Here is a 23,351-nt window from a genome sequence, read left to right as displayed (position 1 = left end):
TAAATGAAATATTAATACTGGTGGAATTCTAAGCATTCAGACATCCCCTGATCATCTTTAGTTGTAAGAGCGAGACATCTGTGGCTTCTCCCGCTCTCCCTGTAGATCAGCCTCCTCTAGATTCCCCCTGAATAATGGATGCGGGTTAAAGAGGTTGTGTGTGGAAGCACTCGAGCCCCTCGTGGCGTTTCATTGAGATAATGATCCTCTGAGGGGCATCGCTGAGGAACGTGTGCTACAACACAGGCCAGAAAAAAAGACTGAGACTGCAATAAACAATGATTTGATGGAGATATTATTGGTCATTGATGTCATTACTCAGACTGGGAGGTATTTCAACTTGCTGATAAAAGAAGCTTGCTGTTCTGGAAACCAAACCTAATGAGTGACTGGTGCTACTTTTCCCACCTCTTCTCTGCACGGACGCCTGCTCCATCGGCCCCTAAGTGCTGGATCTTATCAGCAGCCCTGTGCCTCCCTACTTTGCAGCAGGGGGAAGATGTAATATGCACATTGACAAAGTGCAAAATGCATATTGTGCAGAAAAACAATCCCCGGTCTTGTGTGTGTCGTAACAAAAGCATCCCGGTGATGACTTTTAGAAAAGTTTGAGATTTACAGAAAGATGCACCTGAAGTTACGGGCCTCCCTGGATAGATAGGGGTTGGTACAGACTCACTCCAGCTAGGCAGGACGTGAAAGTAATCAGAGCATGCATCCATCAACACGGAGCGCGTTCGCTTAAAACATAAATAAATGCCAGTGATGCAGATGCGGCGTGGACGTACATGCAGCTTTTATCACTTCATCCACTGTGAAGGGGAATTTGAGGTTTGGATTTTTGTGGCTGGCAAGTTTATCCAGGCACCTTAAGCTGCTCTGCTCCTGGATTTATACAGACCAGTTGCAGATTTTTGGAAACAGCATAGTATAAATGAGTTTCTTTGTATATTGAAGTTGAACTTGGGTTCATATTCTGAAAGCAAGACAAAAACTGCTTTTTGGTAAAGCCTGTATAAATTGGATCATAGAAAAAAAGCTTCAGTGATATATTTACTCATTTACTGGCTCTTGTGTTTTCCTCTCAAGGTTAAGTCAGGCCTCTTGTTTAAAGTGCCTTCAGTTGGAAAGGTGATTTCTCAACTAGTTTGAGCCAGTTGATCATAAAATAATCTACAGGAAAAGTAGAACACACTACTGTTATCTTTGGCAAAAAAAACATTCGTCCGGTTCCACGGTTTACAAGGAGGATGGGTTTTTAAGTCTTTTCTTCCAACCTCACCCCCAACACAGAACGGAGGGATTATCAGGAATAAGAGCAGTACGAGTAGATATGGCCAGACACTGTCTTAATTGTGTTCTTAACAGATCTGCTCACGTCAGATATGGCGTTTCATCACAGCCATGCGCCCGCGGGGACAGTGCTTTATCAGTGCAGCTTCTTATCTGACACAAGGTGGCTGCTAATCTACTCACAAAATCTCACAAAACCTGATTATGTCTCCCACTGTCAGAGAGATGAAGGGAGGGAGGGAGGGAGCGAGCAAGGGAGGACAGGTGAGAAGGTAAGGCAGATAGGAAGAGTCATTTAACTAAAAATCATGGCATCTTGTCTCATGATTTTCTCATAAGGTGTCTTTAAAATCAATACATTTGTTGTTTTTGATGTTTCCGAGCATTTCCAAGTTTTCTGACGCACAATGCATGAAAATCAGATCACGTCATTGCCTCCGACTGTCACATGACTCGACTCGGACATGGAAACATTGCAGCGTCTCCAGTTTCCCGAATGCAGCATTGTTTCTGAATATACTGCTCTCACGTTACCACCGATTCCCCCTTTCTTCCAGTACGCGGAGGGTCTTGACCTTTGTGTGTTTGCTTTCTCATCTGTCACTTCACACCCTTGTCAGTCAAGTGCCACACAGTAGCCTCCACTTCACTGGTGACGCCCGAGCGGCCACCAATGACGGCCAGCCGGTCGCTCCGGTTGTTGCGGTTGAAAAATAGAAACATGTTCTTATGTGAATGTAACTGTCGACCCGAGCTCTTGCACTGTTATGTCACTGACACTTTGATGTGTTAAAGCTCCGGGGATACAAAAAATAACTGGTTAAACCGATTTGCCTTAAATGGGATGTACGTGGGGTCTCAGCGGAGTTTCAACAAGCGACTCTGCTTTTAGTGGAGCTTTTATGATTATGTTTTTATTTTGATGCCCTGGGATGTTGATTGTCGCCGTGCTGTTAGACCGGGTTTCTCTGTTTACATCGCCCCGGGGTATCAGTGACGACTTTGCCAGCATCATATGGAAAGATTGTTATGCAAGTTTCTGACAAGTTCCTTTGAAAAGAAATTGCATTGAAATGTGTTTCGTTTCAAAATAAAATCTTTGGAACATTTGACGAAAAGATGACATTTGGTCAATCAGTTACTTTGCATTTCTGATGACATATGCTTGTAAAAGCAGAGATTGAAAGTAATTTACTCAAATAGGCCTTGACTGCATTTATATTTCACAATGAATATATATCTACAGTTATTATATTAAAACTACTTGCAGTTTGATTGATATTTCCATGTGTGCAATTTGGTACTTTTACAATTTTAAGGAAATATTGCAGTTTTTAACAATCCTCTTGTAACTAAGGCAGTGTATTTGATTTAAAAAATGTTGCTATGATAAAAAATTGACAGTGCCTTTTACTGGATGGGATGTTTTTACGTTGTGAAAGTTTTACTTATAAGTATAGGACCTCTTAAATTGATAATTCTACTATAGGTGGTTGAAAATGTGGGGGCTACACCTGACATTCATATAGTGGAGTGTGTTTCCCATAAGGACACGACTGGCATCTTGTTTCACAGGCCATGCACAGAGGGGAAGCATCCATATTACCCTTGCACACACCTGTGCATTTCAGTAAATGGGACAATAGATATTTTTTTCCTCCGTTTTCCTGCCTCTCCATTTCTACCATCTCTCCTATCTTCTGCCATCTTCTCGTCCCCTATTCAATATTCCTCCATTTACTCTCCTTCTCCTCCTCTCACACCTTTACTGGTGGTCTGAGTCTGGTAGGTATCCATCAGGGCCCCTCACTTAGCCCGGGGATGCCTCAGCGCCAGTGAACAATGGCGGGCCGAAGACAGCCAAGTTTGCTCATGAGCACTGTGTGTGGACGTGTGTGTGTGTGGGAGTTGGTGGGTGGGTTGTGTGTGCACCCCTGTGTGTACCTGTTTTAATCATGCATATTACATCTGCATCAACACCGTGCATCTATGAGGAAATGCAGGCTCATTTTTAAATACTGGCTCCCTGTTTGTGTGTGTGTGTGTGTGTGTAGGTGTGTGTATGTGTGTGTGTGTGTGTGTGGCAGGAACATTAGTAGCCTGAAAGGTTCTGGTCAGGTGCCCATGAATGCAACCTTCACTGTCTAAACAGGTTAGGATTGAACCCTGAGAGTTCCTCATTCTGCACTCACTGTGGCTACACTGGCTGTTTGTTTCCTGTCAAAGACACTTCTCGATTGAACAATACACTTACAAAGAAAGCTTTGCCGCTCAACAATGCATAACTCAGTGGCAGATGAGCACACCCCTCGGTGGAGGATTTGAAGAATCAGGTTTCTAAGTGTGTTTTTTTTTCATAAAAATGTGACACTTGACAGAGAAGCTAAAAGGACATCAACGGAGAAATGGATGTTTTAATGATAGACGCGGTGTGGGAAAGAATCCTCTGTTGGTACAATCCAAATATGAATATGCACTTTAGAAATCTCCTCAGTGAACACTGAGATTTCACCATGTCAGAGAAGATTGACAGGTATGGAATAATTTAAGAGTTATAAAGTTTTACACATTTTCTAAAAAGTTTTAGATTTGTAAGTGTCGACATTTAAATGGCATCATAAGGAGCTGAGCAGATTAACTCCAACTCTCTCACCTCTGGTCCAATGCACATGTATGAAACCTAAAGACACAGAGACTCTCCCGCCTCATTCTCACAAACAAATAGACAAACAGCTAGACCTCCTAAGTGTTGTTTGCTCGGTCTCGGGGGCGAAAGATCTGTCGTCATCCTAATGGGAATCGGACTTCGGTTCATTTCTGTTTGCTGGAGGGATTTGTCTCAGCTGTGTGGGTCTTCAGATGTCTGCGGAATCAGATTAAGAGAGTTAAAACCCTGGCAGAACACAAGATCTGACGTTAACCTCTGAGAAAGTTAGGCAATGTCAGACAGGGAACACATTTATCTTTTGAATTATCCTTATTTTGGGCCACACATTAATGGTGACCTCACAAAGTTGTTAGAGCAAATATCTTATTACGTAGCCAGGAGATGCAAAATGTATTTGAACAATATTTGCTCTGCTTTTAGCTCCATTTTAGTCTCCACCACCTCAGACATAAAAATCTGTTTTAAATTATGGGCCGAAATGAAAGGCCACAATTCTATTTGTTGTTAATATAAGCATATGGATCCAACGCCGTATGTACAACCTTAAAAAGGCATGTTGAAAATTATACGTGTGTGTTGTTTTACCTCCTGCAGATCAATTGTGATTAACTGTGTCAGTGTTGCAATACCAAGTCACAGTGACACAATCTCAGACACATCCAGATTGCAGTTAACAGTTGAGAACAAAAACGACAGACACGGAGAGGGGGAGGTGAAGCATAAAGAAGGAGGCGAGTGCACTATCAGATGAACACGGTGGACAGGAAGAGACATCAGCCCCGTACATCTCTGCCAGGGTGTTATGGGAAAATATTCCAGGCTTTCAGTTACAGACAATAACAGCTTGGAAATTGTTAAACATTGTCTCTGATAGCAACTGGCATCTGCACTCAGATCAGATGAGAGTAGCTGCTGAGATTAGGGGAAACATGAGACCTGCCAGAGGAGGCTGACGCATTTAGAAAAAAGTTTTGCAGAGAATTAATGTGATATTCCATACAGTATATGTTTAAGGGGTTTTAATATAACTGAAAACATGTGTTCCCCAAGTATTTAACCTCAAACTTGAACCACTTGTGAACAGGTGCATTTTTAATTCCAAGAGGTCGTAGAAGCAACCGTGTTGTGAAAGTAAATACTTGAAATTCTGACCAATCCTGCACTGATGTGTCCATTTCTCGCAAAAGGAACAAGTGAGATGTGATCAATTTGTTACAGTTGAGCTTCCTTCATTTGTATCTGTATTCCCACGATACATGACCTGACTTGGCATCAGATGGAGGAGCAGAGAAGCACACACGCCGACGTTAAAAGGTCACATGTTTGATTAGATGAATAAACTGCTAGAAATGGCAACCAGAAACACATTTTGAGATGTTTTTAATTTGGATTAAAACTCACAACTACAATAACTTTAATTTCACGCCACAAAAATCTTTATTATTACTTTCATCTAGGAAGTTTTCTTCGTAAAAATGTACTTTTCCTCCAAAATATTTACACAGTATGGACACACTAGATGTTGGAGCTTAAGTTATTGTACTTGTTTCCAATATTATAAATAAATATACATATATTGTTGTTGTTTTTACGCAGAATAATATGTACAAAATATATAATATATATAACAGCACATTTAAATTGATCAAATATAGAATATCCAAATTTTAAACAAACTTAGCTTTTCATGTGATTTCTAAAGGGTTTCTCTATTCAGTTTTCTTGGTCTAGTACATCACGCATATTATTACGTTGTCATTAATAATAATAATAATAGCTAAACTGATTTATACTGTGACTTTAAAATACTTTCATGCACAGCGCAATGTATTTGTGATGTGAAAACTGCTACTAAATATTTATACCTTTAACATTTCACTGCAAACCTTGACTTTGCAGAGTCTAACATTAGATGAAAACCAAGATCGTGATTTGAAGTAAGATGTGTTACCATGACACATAATGTATTTGGCTCCAAATCACGGCGACGTGCATCGACACGGACTGACACCTGGACATGGTTCAAAACCACCGGGGGAACCACAGCCAGCGAGCTACAGAGACAGAGGAACTGATAACAACACACAGTGCAGTCTATTCACAAGTAGAGACTGCATAAATGCTGGCTGCATGCAGATTCAACTCAGATAAAGGAAAACTACAAAATAAAGCGCTGACCACAGGTGGGAACAAAGCACCACTTTCAAAAACACTTCCAAATGGGGGGGCTCGGTGGATCTCTGGGGGTCTTTTTTTTTTTTGAAGATCTTTCTCCTTCTCATCTACAAACCCGAAGATAAATGGGATCTTTTTATCAGTTTAGATGGTGTATAATTGTACAACTGGAGTCCCGGCATCAATGCAGGCTTCAGAGTGTAAGAACTGCAACCTTAAGTTCACAGGCCTTTGGAACATTATCTGATCACAACGCCCTGAATCACAAACACGGCTTATCGTTGCCATCGTTCACTAAATGGTTAAGATCCTCACAAAGCTTTATAGAGTGTGAGAATGTACTACAACTTATTTGAAGTTATGGAACTGTTTATAAACTGTATAAAACTTTGATAAAAAATACTTTTGTCGGATAACAATGTCTGAAGTCTATCCTGGATCGGACTACGTATGAGCACTCTTGTCTAAATCTATCAAGCAATGGTGCGAGAGAAAATAAATCATAAATATGAATGATCGTTGTTGGTAGTAATGTGATAGAATCTTCAGCGTCGAATGTGAACGATTAAAACTTGAGGCATTTAACCGTCACCAGTGTTTCCTGTCTAACAAGCCTCTGGTATGTATCAGGGTTTTGTGTTCCAGTCAATCTTTATTTAACCAGTAACATGATTCTTCTGTTGTCATTTCAGCCTCACACACACATGAGAGGCAGACATTCTTCTATAGATCATTAAAAGTGACTATCTGCTATGTTTCAATAGATAAATTCACTGGTATTAACAGTAATGTACAATAAAACATCATCTGCATATAGCGAGTCCATAACAGGGCCAGTGGGCATGTCGTAAGCGACAAAAATGGCGGAGACACATTGGCAGAATGTGATTCCCATTTAGACCACTGGACAATTGTTGTCTACGATATTTTTTTGTCTGAGTTCTATGGTGTGAAATCTACTGGAATCCTCCTGTAACACTTCTAGGACCTAAGCAAGTATCTAAACAACAACGTTCACGACGCAACTGGCTGCCTACACATTCAATTGGCTGAAGGTTATGTTTAGGGAACTCAAAGTGCAGCCAGTAAAAGACCATTAAGGTGCACACACAAAGACAGTAACCCATTTGGACCATTTACTCTGTCATTTCCTCAATATCTCTCTTTCATTTCCCATGTCACTGCAGCTATCAAGAAAATGAATGAGCACATTCTCCAGCTCGAGGACGGTAACAAAACTTAATCAGGGCGAAAACAAATTGTCGGGAAGAAATAAAAATGACCAAACCTCATCGCGGCCCACAAAGACGGCAGACAGGGTTGCACACCTGTCAAGAAAACCTCTCCGTGTCTAACCCCTGAAGCTCAGGGTCACTGCACGGTCAGATGTGGTGTTCGGAGGGCCTTCTAATTTTGGGATCAGGGCTTAATGAGAGGACGAGAAAACAACCTGCTGGTGAGAACGAGGGGGACGGCCCCAGAGACGACGCGCACGGGGAAGGGACACAAAGGACAGCTTAGAGGACCTCTGATGTCCCCCCAGCACCAGCAGAGCGGCCCATTGAAACCAGAGTGGCTCTGCTGTGTTGCTTTTGTCCGATTCTTGTCGAGCCCGTCCCTCTACGATAATAATGAGTCCTTCGACGAGTGAATAAGTTCATCTGGGCTTTAATATTTTGATTTGCTTACAAGTGTTTGTGTTAATCGGCCAGCCTCGGTAAATAGCTTTTTCTATGGACACCTGAACATAGATGGAAATAAATTAAAAGAAAAGTTGTGGAAACATAAATCAATCATCCTCTAGAACTTAAAGTCAACTTACCTGCTTTAATTCTCTAAGTTTTGACCACATCTTCATCAGTGAGCAATGGAAACTTTTCTGCAGATGAAGATTGTGGTTATACGGTTGAAAGCTCTGGTAAAAAAAAGAAGCAGGTTTCTTGTATTTTATAGTTTGGATTATTGAATACCGATGTATCTAACAGCAGCAGAAGTATTGTAATTAGCCTTTAGCCTATTAAGCTTAATAAGTTAGTACCTGTGTCCTCTTTCCCCTCTGAATAGAAGGATTAAGTTTTCATCCTGAAATTTGACAGATTTGCTTTCCCCTCAAGACGCAGCTTTGATCCTCTCAGGCCGGCAGGGGGTACGGCAGTGGACAAAGAGATGACCGCCCCCCGATGGGAGAATTGTTTTTACCCCAGCTGTGATTTGCTTGTGCTGCAACATCTAATTCCTCACACTATTTTGTCAAATCAATGGCCGGACTTTGTCTCATTAAGGCCGACCTGGTTTCCTATAGAAAGCAGGGTGCTTTAGCCCCCCGACGAGGGCGGCACGCTGAGGCTGCCCCTCACAACAAAACAACACACCACTCCACAGCAGCATGACACTTCCTCGAGCAGCAAATGAGATGAAAGCTTTAAAACCATGAAAATAGGGGTTTCCAAAGGCTTCCGAAGCCCCCGCTGCCGCACCGGCTCAAAATAAAGACGGGCCGTCCGCCTGCAACAAAAGCTGAGCACAACAGGGAGAAACATCAAAGTGCGATTTCATCAGAAAGAAAGCACCAATTTGTTGGGATGAGCCCACTGAGCAAAATGCAGGTGAATTTCCAGGTAATAGCACATTGCTGTTAATCGCTACAGTTGATTTGTGTCACCGACTTCTCCTCACTGTGACACCTTTCATTAGTCTTTCAACCAAACTTTCACCTCCGACAGCTTCTGCTGCCGGAAACGGTGCCAACACAACTAAATCACAGCTTTTAATTCAATTTTGCCTGGAACTTAATTAAGATCCACATTTTGTAATTAATTTGTATTAATGTGATTTTGTATATTTCCGACTGGCACGGAGGGTTCTGCAATACGACGTAAAAAAGTTTAAATAAATAACCAAAATTTGACCCAAAAATGATCTCACGTTTATAAATTTAAAATCTATTTGTACTTTAACTTTTAGTGCAACTGATTTGTTGAGGTTTATCTTGCTGCTGACCTCCCCTAAGCCTGTGTGCACTTTGTCAGCCTCAAACGTGCAGCTGTGAACGAGGCGATTTTTCGTCAACAGCACAGCTTTTGTTCTCGGAGCACAGGTGGATTTACCTGACTGTGTGCAATATGATCGCGCTTTGATCTGAGTAAAACTACAAGGAACAGGCTTAGGGTTTAATAAGGTGTGAAATTCCTCTAACAAGGACCTTTTTGTGGCACTCGGAATAAACGCCACCCCCCTGGAGAAAAATGGCCTTGTGTCTTTGAAAGTCAAACCGAAGGGACACAAACTCAAATAAAGGTCAATCCAATATCATTATATGCCAATATATATATATTTCCACAAACTATTCTCCTTTATATGTAATCTATATTATCTATAGAGTCTTACTTCCATACACCATAATCTACTTTCTTCTTATTCATGTGCACAATACAGAGGATGAGAATCCGTCCAGTTGTTTTGGGACACGTCAGCCATGCGTTCTCAGTGCAGGTATGCACATAATTCTTGGATATTACATGGAGGAATTCAAAAATAACCATGTTCATGATCTCACTGTGAAATTCCAACGGTTTCTGGAATAAACTGGTAATCAGATTTTGCCATGCACGTGGATGTTTATTCGATGGGCTGCAGTGAGGTGTGGGAGTCAGAATGCAGCACATTCCCCAGTTTAAGTAGTGTTCAGGCGTGTGAGTAGAGGCGCGTGACAACGACAATCAAACGACGATGATCTCGATTACAAATCACTTGAATTTACTCAAACATATCTTTGCTTTAAAAGACGTCTTCTGCTCAAACTGCAGCCTGGTCCCATGTCACACAGTGTTTAAGCTCTGAGTCATTTCTGAATACATTTCCTGCCGAACACTGATGAACAGTGAATTCCATCCATCTCAACACATGCAATGTCATGCAAGTCGATCTAATGAACAATTTACAGCTGCAGGAAGAAGGATAGCAGACACAACTTTGAGTGAGTAATTGCACCAGTGGACTCATCAGCATTAGGGAGCATGTGAAGAATAATTCTCATCATTTTCCAGGTGGAGCCGCACAATGACAAAGTTAAAAAGCAAATCCCTCACTGAGTTTTTATGTAACAACTGACTTATACTAGCCTGACAGCTACTGGGCAGAGATAGGTTGTTCCACATAATTTTATCCGTGGGCGAGTTTTAATTCTCTCAACTCCCAGCATGCCTGTATTCCTTCCACCTGACTGTGCACTTTGGTCCAGCCCGGTGTGCCTAAGTGACCGTACACTGGTTCGGGCAGCCATTCAGGGGCTCTGTCTTCTAGGTGATTGACTCTGAAAAAACAAACATCGTAATCCCCAAATGTTTCCCCTGTTGTTTGAGGAGGGGCTGCCGAGACCCGGGGAGTCCTGCCAGGTTGTATGCGTGTCATGCTGGGCCTTAAGAGCAGTGGGAGGAGCAGGATTTCAACAGGTGGAGCGATACCTCCGGAGCAGGAAGGGCCAGATGTGCCGGAGCTGAGACAGTGTCAAGGAGTTTGATCCAAAGGTTTTATATTTTCATCCATTATATGATTATTCCTTCAATTTTAAGGTAATTTAAATTGAAACAAAGAAGAAGAGATAGTCCTGCTGTGTTTATAATGTTAATTTAAGTGGCCTATAAGATCTCAGCATAGTAAGATTTAGAATTGAACACTATGTACATCTTTATCAAGTATACAAGAAAACACTTTATGATACAACCTGAGATTTACAATCTAATTGAGATGTATGAATAATGCACCAATGAGAATACAGTACATCACTGTACTGAAAACATTATGGTGGCATGTTGTAACTCTAGCTGTTATCACCTTACAGGTTTTGCAAAACATCATTGCTCTTAACATTATTTTAACATTTTTAGCATTTTGCAAACTCAAAAACTGTCAAAATGAGGACAAAAGAAAAAGTTAAGCGATCACCAAAGGTATTATAATTCATATACTGAGAGGGAGGTGGTGAACCAGCAGACGACCATAGACTGATAAGCGAACCAACATTTCCATCCACTGGGTCAAGCTGCTAACGAGACATAGAAACCGGATTCCTCTGTTGTTATAAATTATATCTCAATCCATCTCCCACAATCATTACTTGCCAGACAGAGACTCGCAGAGAAATGTATAGACCATTACTCATCAGCACGTCTGTCAACAAGCCCATAGTGATGGATGAGTGCCACACTTTTCCCAACAAAACAAGCCCGTTTGTCTCTGTCTGTCAATATCTTCGACAATCCTCCGGATCTGCTGCAGGAAGATTTAATCTAGAATATTTTTTTATTTTTCGATCTAAATCGATTGATAATAGAAGTGCATGTCTACATTATAATGAAGTCGTCAGGGGATTAAATGCAGCAGCAGATATGGAATATTCAACAGCGCCGTGTTTTTTTTTAGCCGTTCGAGCAACACATCCAAATGAATTCATCTCCTTAATGAGCTCCCCTCTCCTCTTCGTACTGGAAGAAATGAGCAATGCCATGAGCAATGGCAGCGATTCCTTCATGCTTCATCACGACCGGCAGATAAGCACCACCACCCACATTAGCACGCAGGTAATTATTTGGATTTCCGCGAGCAGGTGGCGATGGAAGCCGGAGAGTCCCGTGATCAGACTCCAGAGCATCGGCAGATAAACATCAGGGACTCAGAGACACTCCGACACTGGCCCCTGCAACACTCACCGGGAGCCCCCATATCTCGACCAAACCACACAGTCAATGTGCACTGCATGTTGTGCAGGAAACATGGGAAATATGAGATATTAAACTGTGCCCTGCTTTAGGTTAAGACTTGTACCAGCATAGAAATAAAGAGGTTTCTGTCAAATGGGAACAGCATTAATGGAAGAAAAGTAAAATAAAACGGTTCTTGACAACAATAATGGAACGTGTTATATATCCATTACTTTTATAAATAGAATAGTACACGTAAACAGCTGTGGATATTCCTTCGTCTGCCGTTAAGATAGAACATTTGAACCATTCCTATTTGGTTTCATGAACAAAAGTCATCTTAATATATATTTCATTTGTATTATTATTGCAGCCCTGCAGAGCTGAAACATTGTTGCTGTGTTTGTCTGGCAGATGCTGCACATACGTGACAAACCCATCTCCACTTTAATCGGCTCATCTTCTGTCTCTCTCTCTCTTTCTGGCTGTTGCCGCTTTTGTATGGAGGTTTCAAGTCATCGCAGATAAGGAGCGTTTTCACACTGTTAATCAGATTGTCCTGACGATCTGCTCCCCTGAAACATGAACGGCTTGGCATGGTGTTTTCCTGTGAGACATTCGCCTCAGATCTAATCCCCATGAGCTCCAATCCAAAGCACTGATGGGAGATGGCAGGCGGCTGCGGATGAGTTACCTTGGAACGATTAGAAATGCATCATGCAGGAAAGAACGGCTGGGGTCAAAGGTGCTCACTAGTAAAATGTCCAAGGAAACTTCCAAAATCCTATCATAGCTTTATTACTTTGCAGTTTCTAATTACCATTTCGATTTAGACTTAATCCAGAGAACGTTTGCTTGTGTTTGCTTTTTTCCCCGGTGCCGCCTGCTTCATATTCATGCATTTCAGCGAAGTTAGGGGATCAGCGCTTTGCTTTAAGGCACAACTCGACTACAGGGACATGACATCACATAAAATGAATAGACCCCCGCTGACATTATAAAAAGCTCCAGTGTAACTGTGGAGTGCTGACCGCGACAAAAAGAGACAACAAACTAAACAAAGTTGAGTTGTTTTGTCTTTGTGGCAAAAAAAGGACAGTTTCCATTTCCCAGGGATGAGTGAAAATGGCTCCTTCAGGGCTCCAGTCCTCCATTTTGCCGGCAGTCATTAATTAGATCTAATCAACACCGCAGGGAAAAGTTACTGTCAAGACTAATTAGCCAAAATGGAGCTTCTGTAATGGGAAACAAATGAACAACAATAGTTAACTGTAGCAGGCTGCTCCGAGCTTTATGACTCATTCAGTCTCAGCAGGGGGGATTTTTTTGGAGTGGCGCCGCTCAGAATCATATCAGCACTTTATTATTTTTGCGAAAATGGCTGAACATTAGACGCACTGATGGGTTTTGAAAGACAAAATGATTTTGAATGGGCTTGTCTGTGAAGAGTGTTGTGTCACTGTGCTGTAGTAAAAGCAGGGGCAGATCCAGGGGCAGAATGTCAGGGGGCACTTGCCCCAGCTGAATTTTTATTGTTCAATTTTCTTTGAAGAAATTATATTTAGTTAATGTTAGTAAAAATCATTTTACTGAATTTTACCAGAATAAATGGTTTTACGGAATTATACAAAAATACATACAAAGTACCTGAAAGGTGTTTGAAAAAGTAACAATTCTTTAAATATATTCAATGATGTGTGCTTTGCTCAAAGCTACAGAGCAAACGGTAAACAAGTTATGACTTAAATGTTGTGTATGAATTAAATGTGAATCTTACTGAATCATGAATTGTGAATTTTTCACATGTGCGTAAGTGGCTGCTCTGTGTAAATTGTGGCCCCCTTTTAAATCCCCTGATTTAGAAAAATCCTCAACGGGCCGCTGAGTAAATGTTAATTTGTGAAGATCTGATACATTCACACAAACACACACACACACACACAACTCTGCCAGGTTGCCCATTGTAAAGCACCACGCAGGCTCCCCTCCAACCCCGGGCCTCAGAGGTCATGAGAATTGTTGACTTAATCTTCTCGTCGTCCTCACACTACTTCTGAGAGTCAAGGCAGGGGAGTGAAAAAGAAGGAGCCTTTGTTTCTCCCTCCGCGCTGCGAACAAAAGGGGTGAGGGTTGGGGGGGGGGGGGGGGGGAGAGTACGCACACACCACCTGCAATTAAGAGCTTAGGGTTCGTCCTCTTTGGCACAAAACCCCTCTGCCAGCAAGGAGAGGAGAGGAAACGTCAGAGATTAGGTGGGAAGTACTACGAGGGAATTAGAAGAGCTGTGAGAATGAAGACGTTTGTCACAGAATATTACTTACAGGATGCCAGAGGACAGTCACCTGATACCCTGTGGAAGAGTAATTGTGGAGGATTTGATAACTAGTGGCTATTGATGACGATTAAGCACTCTAACGACCTGGGTCAGAGGTTTGCACCGCGGTCTCACACACATCGTGAACTGGCCTCTGTTCGCCTGCCCATGTGTCGGGTCGAGTGATTAACACGTGGACATCTGCCGAGGAAGAGAAGGTGTTAAGTTGTGGTGAGAAGCAAAAAAAAAAACTGTGATGGTATTCAGAATACAAGCAGAAACCAAAAAAGTTGTTTTGCTCGAGTGAACTTTACTGAAAATGCCAACTTCATTAAATCAAAATTGGGTCAAATGCACCGAGAGCAAATTAAAATCAACCAGAGGAGGTGAGATGATTGTAATTAACGTCTCTTCAATCAGGCGGTGAGTGTGGGAATCATACCGTCAAGTTGTATTATATATTACCGAACTCCGGTACAATAAGATTTTAGATGAACATTCACGTACAGAAATATACAGGTGACAAACTTGGGGGGGGGGGGGGGGGGGGCTACGTTCTATGTTCACAAGAGGATTATTTTCAATTCTAATGAAAATATTTTCTGTGATGGTTTCGTGTACAGCATCATGCATTAAAAACTACATTTTGTGTAAATTGAATGATAGTTGTAAAACAAAGCTTATTTCCTGTTTCCAGTAGGTGGCGCCATCAGTATTATTAAATACAGACTAATAGATCTGTTCAAGTAGGGGCTCTGATGTAGTGTGAGCAAATTTGTGTCAATTGGACAATGTTTCAACAATTATTATAATCACTTTTTATGAGACATACAAAGTGATTATAATACGAGGAACAAACTTAGACTGACAATGGAGGAGAAATGGCCCATATTGATCTGTGAGTTACATTTCATTCCATTATGTGATTATCCATGTGACTCTCTAGCATGTTCAGTAAGTTCATCGCCCACCTAAACTTAATTGGTGACTCACTCTTTCCTAATTTGGATCAATTATCCCTTTTCCCCTTCGTGAAACACTGTTGTGCTCACATCCTCACTGTTCATGTACACTCTCGTCAGGCTGACTGAATGCTCCCTTTCTCTTCCACTGTCTGAGGCTCATTTGAAATTCAAATATTCTCAATAATATTGACTTTCTCTTCCTCTGCAGAGGCAGCGGGGGATATGTTTGGGACAGGGTTGTGTTTTCCTAACAGTGCGCATGCATCTGGGGCTTCTCCAGACTCCTGGTGGTGAAAGTCACAAACTGAGAATAATGTCTATTTAGCTGCTCTCTTTAAAATCCCATGAGGCTGCTTTTAGAAAGTGACATTTGAGCCTGAGTTCTGTATAAAAAAAATCTGTTATGATAAACAATGCAACTCCTGAAAAAGTTTCACCCAAATCGAAATATCTGTGGAGCAGTTCTCACAGTGGGAACGTGACCGACTCGCCCCATCACAGAGTGACTGCACCACTCGTCCACAAGATGGCGCTCTACACTAGTAGTTTCTGCTCCCAGCAGATGGGAGAAACATGAGTCTGTATCTTACGAGGTTTGATTACTAATCACATAAGGAACTCAGGTCACTGCAGTATTCAAGTAAACAAATGTGCCTGCTGTGAAGTCAATGCTGTCATGTATTTTACTTTTATTTTAAGTACTTTGCTAACATTTTACATCGACTAATCAAGATATATATGAGGGAAAACTTCATAAAACTAAAAAAATTCAGACAGATTTGAAAGTTGCTTTTATAACTGTGTGGCAGCTGCAGCAATCCTGTTGATTTGAAAAGGGTCATAAGTTAAAGTGAAGCTGTATGAAGTGCAGCAACATGTTGTTACACTTCAGTTGTTGAATAGTTGAGGTACACAACACTTCCATTAGATATTTTTCAGATATTGCAAATTCATATTCAAGTAAATATTGTATTTGTGTTTCGCACAAATATTCAAGTAGAGCTTATCAAATAGTTTCCACACAGAAAGTTAAAAGTAAATTATTGTTTTGATAAATTGCCTGATCAAGTGGTCCACAAAACAGAGAAAAAAGCCCATTACAATTTCCAAGAGCCCAAGTGGACGTCTTTAACCGAATGCTATTCTATTTATATTAATATAAACAGATAGATCGGGTGTGAATCCTCCGATTTTAGAGACTGGAACATTCTGTGAATTGTTTAAAAGGCCTTGAAAAATCTATTTCATCAACCTCTCAATGGGAACAATGGGATCCTGTATCGTTACAAAAACATTGTATCCAATATTTGGACTGGTTTTGTTATTTTTACAAGTGAGGGAAATGGTTTTGTGCTTACTTTCCTTCACTGGTTTAAATCATGTGTTTTATGGGACAAGGTGATATTGGACATTTCTTAACACCCGTGACGGGAATCAAACTGTGATGACCGTAACAGATTTGTTTTCTCATGTTGGCCGTTCTCAATCAAATCACCGTCACAGTCCTGATAAAGCAGATTATCTGAGTGATAATCTGCTTAGATGCATCTACTTATCTACCACTAATCTACTTATAACAGTATCTTTGATGTGTGATGTAATTTATTGGTTTGTCCACTTGAACTGTGCCCTTTGCATAAAAAAAAAGACAATTAAAAAATAACATACAACACCCAGCAGGGCCAGGTGTGGTGCTCACACTAATAAGAGTAATTGAGACCACTGGGGCTCAGCAATACGCTAAAATGATCATTGAACTAATTACATGGTTGAAACAGGAGTCATTAGTGAGATTATACATCAGTGTGTGACATCAAAGTGTAGCATCACACGCACACACACAGACACACACACAGATCTCAACAGGCTGCAACACGGTGAAGGTGATGGATGGAGGACGAGCTGAATACTCGCAACACCCCAAATACTCACAACATAACCAAGTATCACATCATAACAAAATACTAACACAACCAAATACTTACACGACCAAATACTCGCAGCACAACCAAATGCTCACAAGATAATCAAATATTCACAACACAACCAAACACTTAAACTACCAAATACTTACAACACAACAAATACACACAAGATGACCAAATACTCAAATAAATTTGAAGTATAACCAATGTTCACTATCCCTAAAAAAAAAAAAAATGCTTTTTTCCCTTGTTTTGATTCAGATATTTTAGCTTTTTTGTATTTGGTTGTGTTGTGATTATTTGTTTGTGTTGTTCTTTCTATTTCCTGAACACGTGTGATCAAATTGAGGACTTTTTCTGTATTTGAATGTGTTTTTGTGAAGTTGCAGTGCGTTGTCCTCACAGGGCCACCGTACATCTAAGTGTGTGCTTCATCGAGGGTGGTATTTACCACGCTAGATACACATCATGCCAACAGTCTATAGTACACAGTGTATCAGGTGAGGCAAATAAAGAGTCAAAGTACACACATTGTTTATCTGGCAGCAGTAAAAGGGATTAGAACAGGAGACACAGCTGCTATCAGACACCTACTCCCAGCTCTATCATAACTTTCAGTGACGTTTACTTTCCTTGATATCTATTGTAAAACACATTTTATAGCTGTTGTGTTATTCAACTGTAAATCTGCTGCCACTTTAGGATACCAGCCTGCAGTAAATCTAAATAAACAGAGGATTCAACTACTCTTCCATCCTCAAATTCAAAGTCGACTTTTAACGACAATTTAACTAAACAATTTCAAGTATTTGCAGAAACATGAGAACTATTGTTTCTACTAAAAGTATCAGCTGCTTTTTTCCAGCTTTTGTCTTTGGGCAGTTGGACACTAGGGCTTTATTCTAGAGAGGAAATTAGTTCACTCAGGGCTGGACAATGAGATTATGGACTATATGAACAATGTTGAACTCATTGTTCACTCCACTCAACACACAATGAGATGCCACGACCATTTAACGTAACAGCATTGAAGCAGAGAAGCTCTTAAATCTAAAATGTTATAGAAGCAGAGATATAGTGTTATAGATGGTGATTTACAAAAATATATTTGGAATCAGAGATTAAGTGTAGTTTTTCTTATATTTCTTATATTACTGCCATTCTAACATCCAATATTTGCCGTTTATGATGTAAAATTTAAACAATAAATTCAGATTAGTGGGAAAGTTCAGTCCTGATCTTGATAATAATAATCTGACAAAACAATCTCAACTCCAGGTCCACTAACTTGCCTTTATTCCAGAGCTTTCAACCACATCAGAACTCTCAGTGTTTTAAATATGCTGGTGTGAAGAAGGATTTAGTCTTATTCCAGTGAGCTGAGAAACCCAATCTTATACCTGCATGTTAAATATATCAGGCTATCTTAGCACAGCTTAGATAATTATCTGATTAATTCACATGTGCTATCTTGATTGTTCTGTAAACCGAACCAAGGTGTTGTGAAACTCTGAGTAGTTTTTAATCTTCACACTTTGGTGTTTGTGTGTTAAATAAACAAGCTATAACAAGTTAACTAGAGTGAGCATTTGAGGAGCTTGGAGCTGAATCGTCAAAACCTTTTCACCAGTGTGTGAAATATCCTCCCCCCCACCTCGTGCTCAGGGCTGTAATCTGCAGGAATAACTCGTCTCTGTCTGCACGAGTCTCTTGGACAGTTGGAAACTAGAGCTTTATTCTGGAGAGGATATCTGTGCACTCAGGGCATGTGAGATTATGGACTTTATGGAGCTGACATGATTGCAGCTTGCAGGTGTAAATAAAAAACACACAAAACTTCCCTTCCCTTAACATGTATCTTACTGCACATTCCAAAGACGTGTTGCATCATGCACTTTACCCACAATAACTAATGGGAAAGATGTTTAATAATATTAAACTGTAAAAATACAGAACAGGTTGGACAGTGTGTAAATTGCAGGCAACAATCAACGAATGTTCCACATGTTGGAACGCGCACACACACAGTGACAAACCTCTACAATCACACCAGTATGGCTCTTTATGCACAGATGGAATGTTTCCAGTGTGAAGTATTCTCTCTTCTGGGTCACTGCTCTTTGTAACGTGCCAGCTCAAGTTGTCAGCGTCACATAGAAAGTCCTGCACAACCCATTTCCATGCCAGGCACAAACAGGGCGACAAAGAAAAGACTGTGGGACAGAGAGGGGCTCAGCCGAGTGGCTGCCATGGGCATCCATGCAAACAGCCCACTCTTTTATTTTTTTCTCCTCTTTTCTCTCCTGCAGAACAGTGCGACAGTGTTCGACTGTGCCAGATTCTACGAGGGGGTGTGTTTGTGTGTGGGTGTGTGTGTGTGTGTGTGTGTGGGGGGGGGGGGGTTGCCCTCCAGTTTTTTATCAGTGCACCCTCGAGGTCGCGCAGCCATCGCCCTACATTTTGCCACAGTCTTTAAATGGCCACATCAGCAGACAGATAATCAGCGAGATAAAGGAGGGCATCTTCCATGCCAGCTCGGGGTGGGAGCGGAGGGGTGGGGTGGGGAGCAGGGGGTGTGTGTGTGTGAGAGTGTGGGATGGGGAGAGGGGAGGGGTCCGTATATATATGGAGGCCCCGCGGTCTGCCTGTGCCTCATCATCCAGCCGCCACTCAACCCAACGCCAGCCTGCAGCCATGACGTTCAACGGAACCTGGAAAGTCGACCGCAATGAGAACTATGACAAGTTCATGGAGAAAATGGGTGAGTTTGTGTGTGTGGGTGTGTGTGTGAGAGAGAGAGAGGGTGTGTGTGTGTGTTCACAGTTTGTTAAGTCTTATTGGAATCTCGAATGTGTCTGGGCTTGCGATCCCCTGTAGTTAACGACAGTGTGTCTGCCTGAGCTGTGTGTTCAAGTGAAGTTTGATCCCTGTATGAATGTTACAAAGTGTAGTGATAAGCTCAAAGCATCTATGGCACCAGCCATAACAGTCACTGCTGCTGGGCTGAAGTTTATTCTTTGGACTTGGACACAAACTGGAGAAAAGAAAACTTCTCACCTATCCTTTTTGCCCATAATGGCAACTCTTCATCCTCATATTCCTTTTTTTTTCCTTCTTCTTCCTCTTCCCTATAACAAGATGTTAATGTCATGAAGCGCAAGCTGGCGGAACACGACAACCTGAAGGTCACCATCGAGCAGAACGGGGACAAGTTCCACATCAAGGAGTCCAGCACCTTCCGCACCAAGGACATCGACTTCACCCTGGGCGTCGTCTTCGACTACAGCCTGGCCGACGGCACAGAGGTCTCGGTGAGTGTCCCGAGCCAGACCTCACGACCTCTCATAGAGTCAATGCAGCCAGAAACTGGAAAATAAGGCTTATTTTTTCCCAGTGAATGGATTCATCCCTCATGTGGAGAGAGTAGATGAAGCTGGAGAGGCTGCTGCCAATGAAACTTGGCAGCCGAACATAGAGAGCTCCCGTCAACCGACCCTTTGTGTTTTTTGATCCAGGGTATGTGGGAGATGGAGGGCGATGTGCTCAAGGGCAAATTCACCAGGAAAGACAACAGCAAGGTCCTGACGACCACCCGGGCTGTGGTGGGAGGAGAGCTCGTACAGGTTTGTACCTCCTCATGTGGCTCTACCGTCTCAGCTCAAACCAGTGCAATATGTTAACGTGTCTGAACTAACCCCCGTCTCCTCCTCGCAGAGCTACAACTACGAGGGAGTGGACGCAAAGAGGATTTTCAAGAAGCAGTAACCTGCAGCGTGAAGTTCATATCTTATTTTTTATATAGACGACAGCATTTAGTTCCTTTCCCCTCCCACTAACAACAAGTCATGGCAAAGTCTCGTGGGATTTGACTGCATATACCTCAAAACCTGTTTTCTGGTAGGAGAATAATGATCCACAGTGTTTTGCTGCTTGAATACCAATGACACAATGAGTGGGGGACTAAGTGGGGACCCGACAAAAGGCCGATCCGACAACTCCAAACAACCCTGAGAAGAAACGAGCAGGTGAATTAAATCAGCAGCGGCAGTAAGAAAAAAAAGCAGAAGTCATAAATATTAAGTCGAACGAGCTGAGGGAGAACAGCCGTTACCATGTGGCGCCCTCAGGGTCTTAAAAGAATCACACCCACAAAAAAACAGGAGCCCAGAAGTGTCCAAACACTTGTTAAAGAGTCAGTTTACACATTTTTTTAAAAGAACATATCTCTCATGGTCGCTTCATGCATATATTTATAACATTTAACATGTAGATTAAGATTTATTCGGAAGATTTCTCTCTGGATCATATAATGGAGAAGGGGGTTTCAGGAATTGGGATGTTGCCATTGAAACTCCAGCACCTCCATCGTTTTGGGCAAATAAAACCCAAAGCTTTGCAAACGATTGTATGCAGCCACATGCGAGTGGGACAGGATGGTCTCTGGGATTTGGACTTGAACTTGACTAGACTTCAACCCACACTAATCTCCATCATTGTGAAGCAGCTCCATAACAATCCTGCACGACACGAGACACTGCTTCGTGTTAACCAGCCAATCTGCACCGATGGCTCATGTCCATTATTCAGTCTGTAACAATAAAGCAATTTTAATATAACACACGGGTCTATTATTTATTTACTTTCTCTCCCTGGAGCAATGTGTGCACAGCCTGATAAATGAATTATAAAAGTCGAACTGATAATGATTCATTGGCTGCAGTTATGTTGCCTCCAGGCCACTTATATCATGTGTTTTCAGTACGTCCTGTTTAAATGCAGAGGTCATGTGTCAGTGAGAACTTTACATGATTCTATTAATCACTGGATAAATACGATTTTTAAGGAAATATCACATCACGGCAGAATTAAAGTCTTTCTTTCATAACTTGGCTCTGGTTGGATCACATGATGACAGCAGGGTCTTGTGCTATCATGCGCTGGCCTCTCTGTGTGTGTGTGTGTGTGTGTGTGTGTGTGTGTGTGTGTGTGTGTGTGTGTGTCTGTTGTCCTCAGGTCAGACAGAAAAACACACGGTAGAGAAGTGAGGGTTTCTCACATGACCGGGTCGTGGCTGTGCAGTGAATCATGACGTTCATTCAAGTGGTAAAAACACTCATGGAGTTACTTTCTCTGCTTTGACCATGAAGAGCACACATGCACTGAGCCTCTTTCACCACAAGAGGGCGACCTGTGTCTACTTTACAGTTGCACTCAAATCTTTCAGTATGATAATAGTAAACTAAATCTCTACATGGCAGGATGAATATTTTCCATCATCTTGATCGCCACCTGGTGGTCGACTGCTGTATGGGTCACCTTGTCCATGTTAATGTGTGGGACATTTCATATTAATAAATTAATAATTCATATTAATTTCAGAATTTACCAAGCATAAATCTAAACTTGATTTTTTTTCTAAATTCACATTTACAGTAGAAGTACTGTATATAAATTGAATTTAATGCATTAGTATTGTATTCAACTTGTATAATTCTTTATATTTCTATCACATGAGAGAATTGCTGCATTTTTAACTTTTTACTTTATCTGACTCATATTTTAATACAACATATATGATCAGTTTATAACAAAAAGCCCTAATGTAGACAACATTGCAAAGATTTAATCTTGATAAAGTATGATTAACAGATCATAGACAAACCAATAGTAGACCTATATACAGTGGCTTAAATGTTGTGAACGCAGAACCTCTACGTATAATATAGAACGAGTATTTTTGAACTGTGGTATTGCTATTTTCATCAAACAAAAGGGTCTGAGTACTTCATTATGGTAGAAGTACTCATGTACTGTTTGGTGGACGCTGTAATGTCTTGTCCTGACCATTTGGGAGCGCTGTGGAGCTCTTATTTTTTCTAAGGGGTAGGGCCTCAGTCATCTTATGATGTCATCCTGAGTCAAGTTATCATATGACACACACACACACACACACACACACAGTCATTGGATCTGCACTCTCTCAGATGAAATTAAAATAATATCTCTTTGTACTTATCTGGATTCAAAGAGCCGATTGTACAAGCATGAAATCAGTGGGAGGCATGGAAGTGATGGGAGAGGGTCAGATCCTGGTGTTGTGATTGGGTGCAGGGGCCCACCCAAGAGAAGGGGGGGGGGGGGGGGGTAGGGGAGTTTCATATGAGAGAAATGAGGAGGAGAAAAATAGTGGACGGTGAAAAAGTCTGAGGGCGGGGGCACGAGGGGAGAGATGGGAGGACGGTGCAGGGAAGCAAATCACCCCACCTCCATAATCACCCCCTGCTGTGAAATCAAACGCCCTGACTCAGTCTG

At 41.5% G+C, this 23,351-nt stretch overlaps 1 protein-coding gene across 1 annotated transcript; it reads left to right on the top strand.

Annotated features, from left to right (window-relative positions):
- Positions 1 to 19,635: 19,635 nt before the first annotated feature.
- LOC128430124 (fatty acid-binding protein, intestinal) lies at positions 19,636 to 21,655 on the top strand. Its single transcript, XM_053416091.1, has 4 exons — positions 19,636 to 19,800; positions 20,178 to 20,350; positions 20,555 to 20,662; positions 20,754 to 21,655. Exons 1-4 carry the CDS (start codon positions 19,665 to 19,667, stop codon positions 20,802 to 20,804), a joined length of 468 nt encoding a protein of 155 aa, XP_053272066.1. The 5' UTR covers positions 19,636 to 19,664; the 3' UTR covers positions 20,805 to 21,655.
- The last annotated feature ends 1,696 nt before the right edge of the window (positions 21,656 to 23,351 follow it).

Source organism: Pleuronectes platessa, chromosome 23 (genome assembly GCF_947347685.1).
Source record: "Pleuronectes platessa chromosome 23, fPlePla1.1, whole genome shotgun sequence".
NCBI lineage: Eukaryota > Metazoa > Chordata > Actinopteri > Pleuronectiformes > Pleuronectidae > Pleuronectes > Pleuronectes platessa.
The sequence above is the reverse complement of the archived record's forward strand: the minus strand, read 5'-3'. Positions and strand labels throughout refer to the sequence as shown.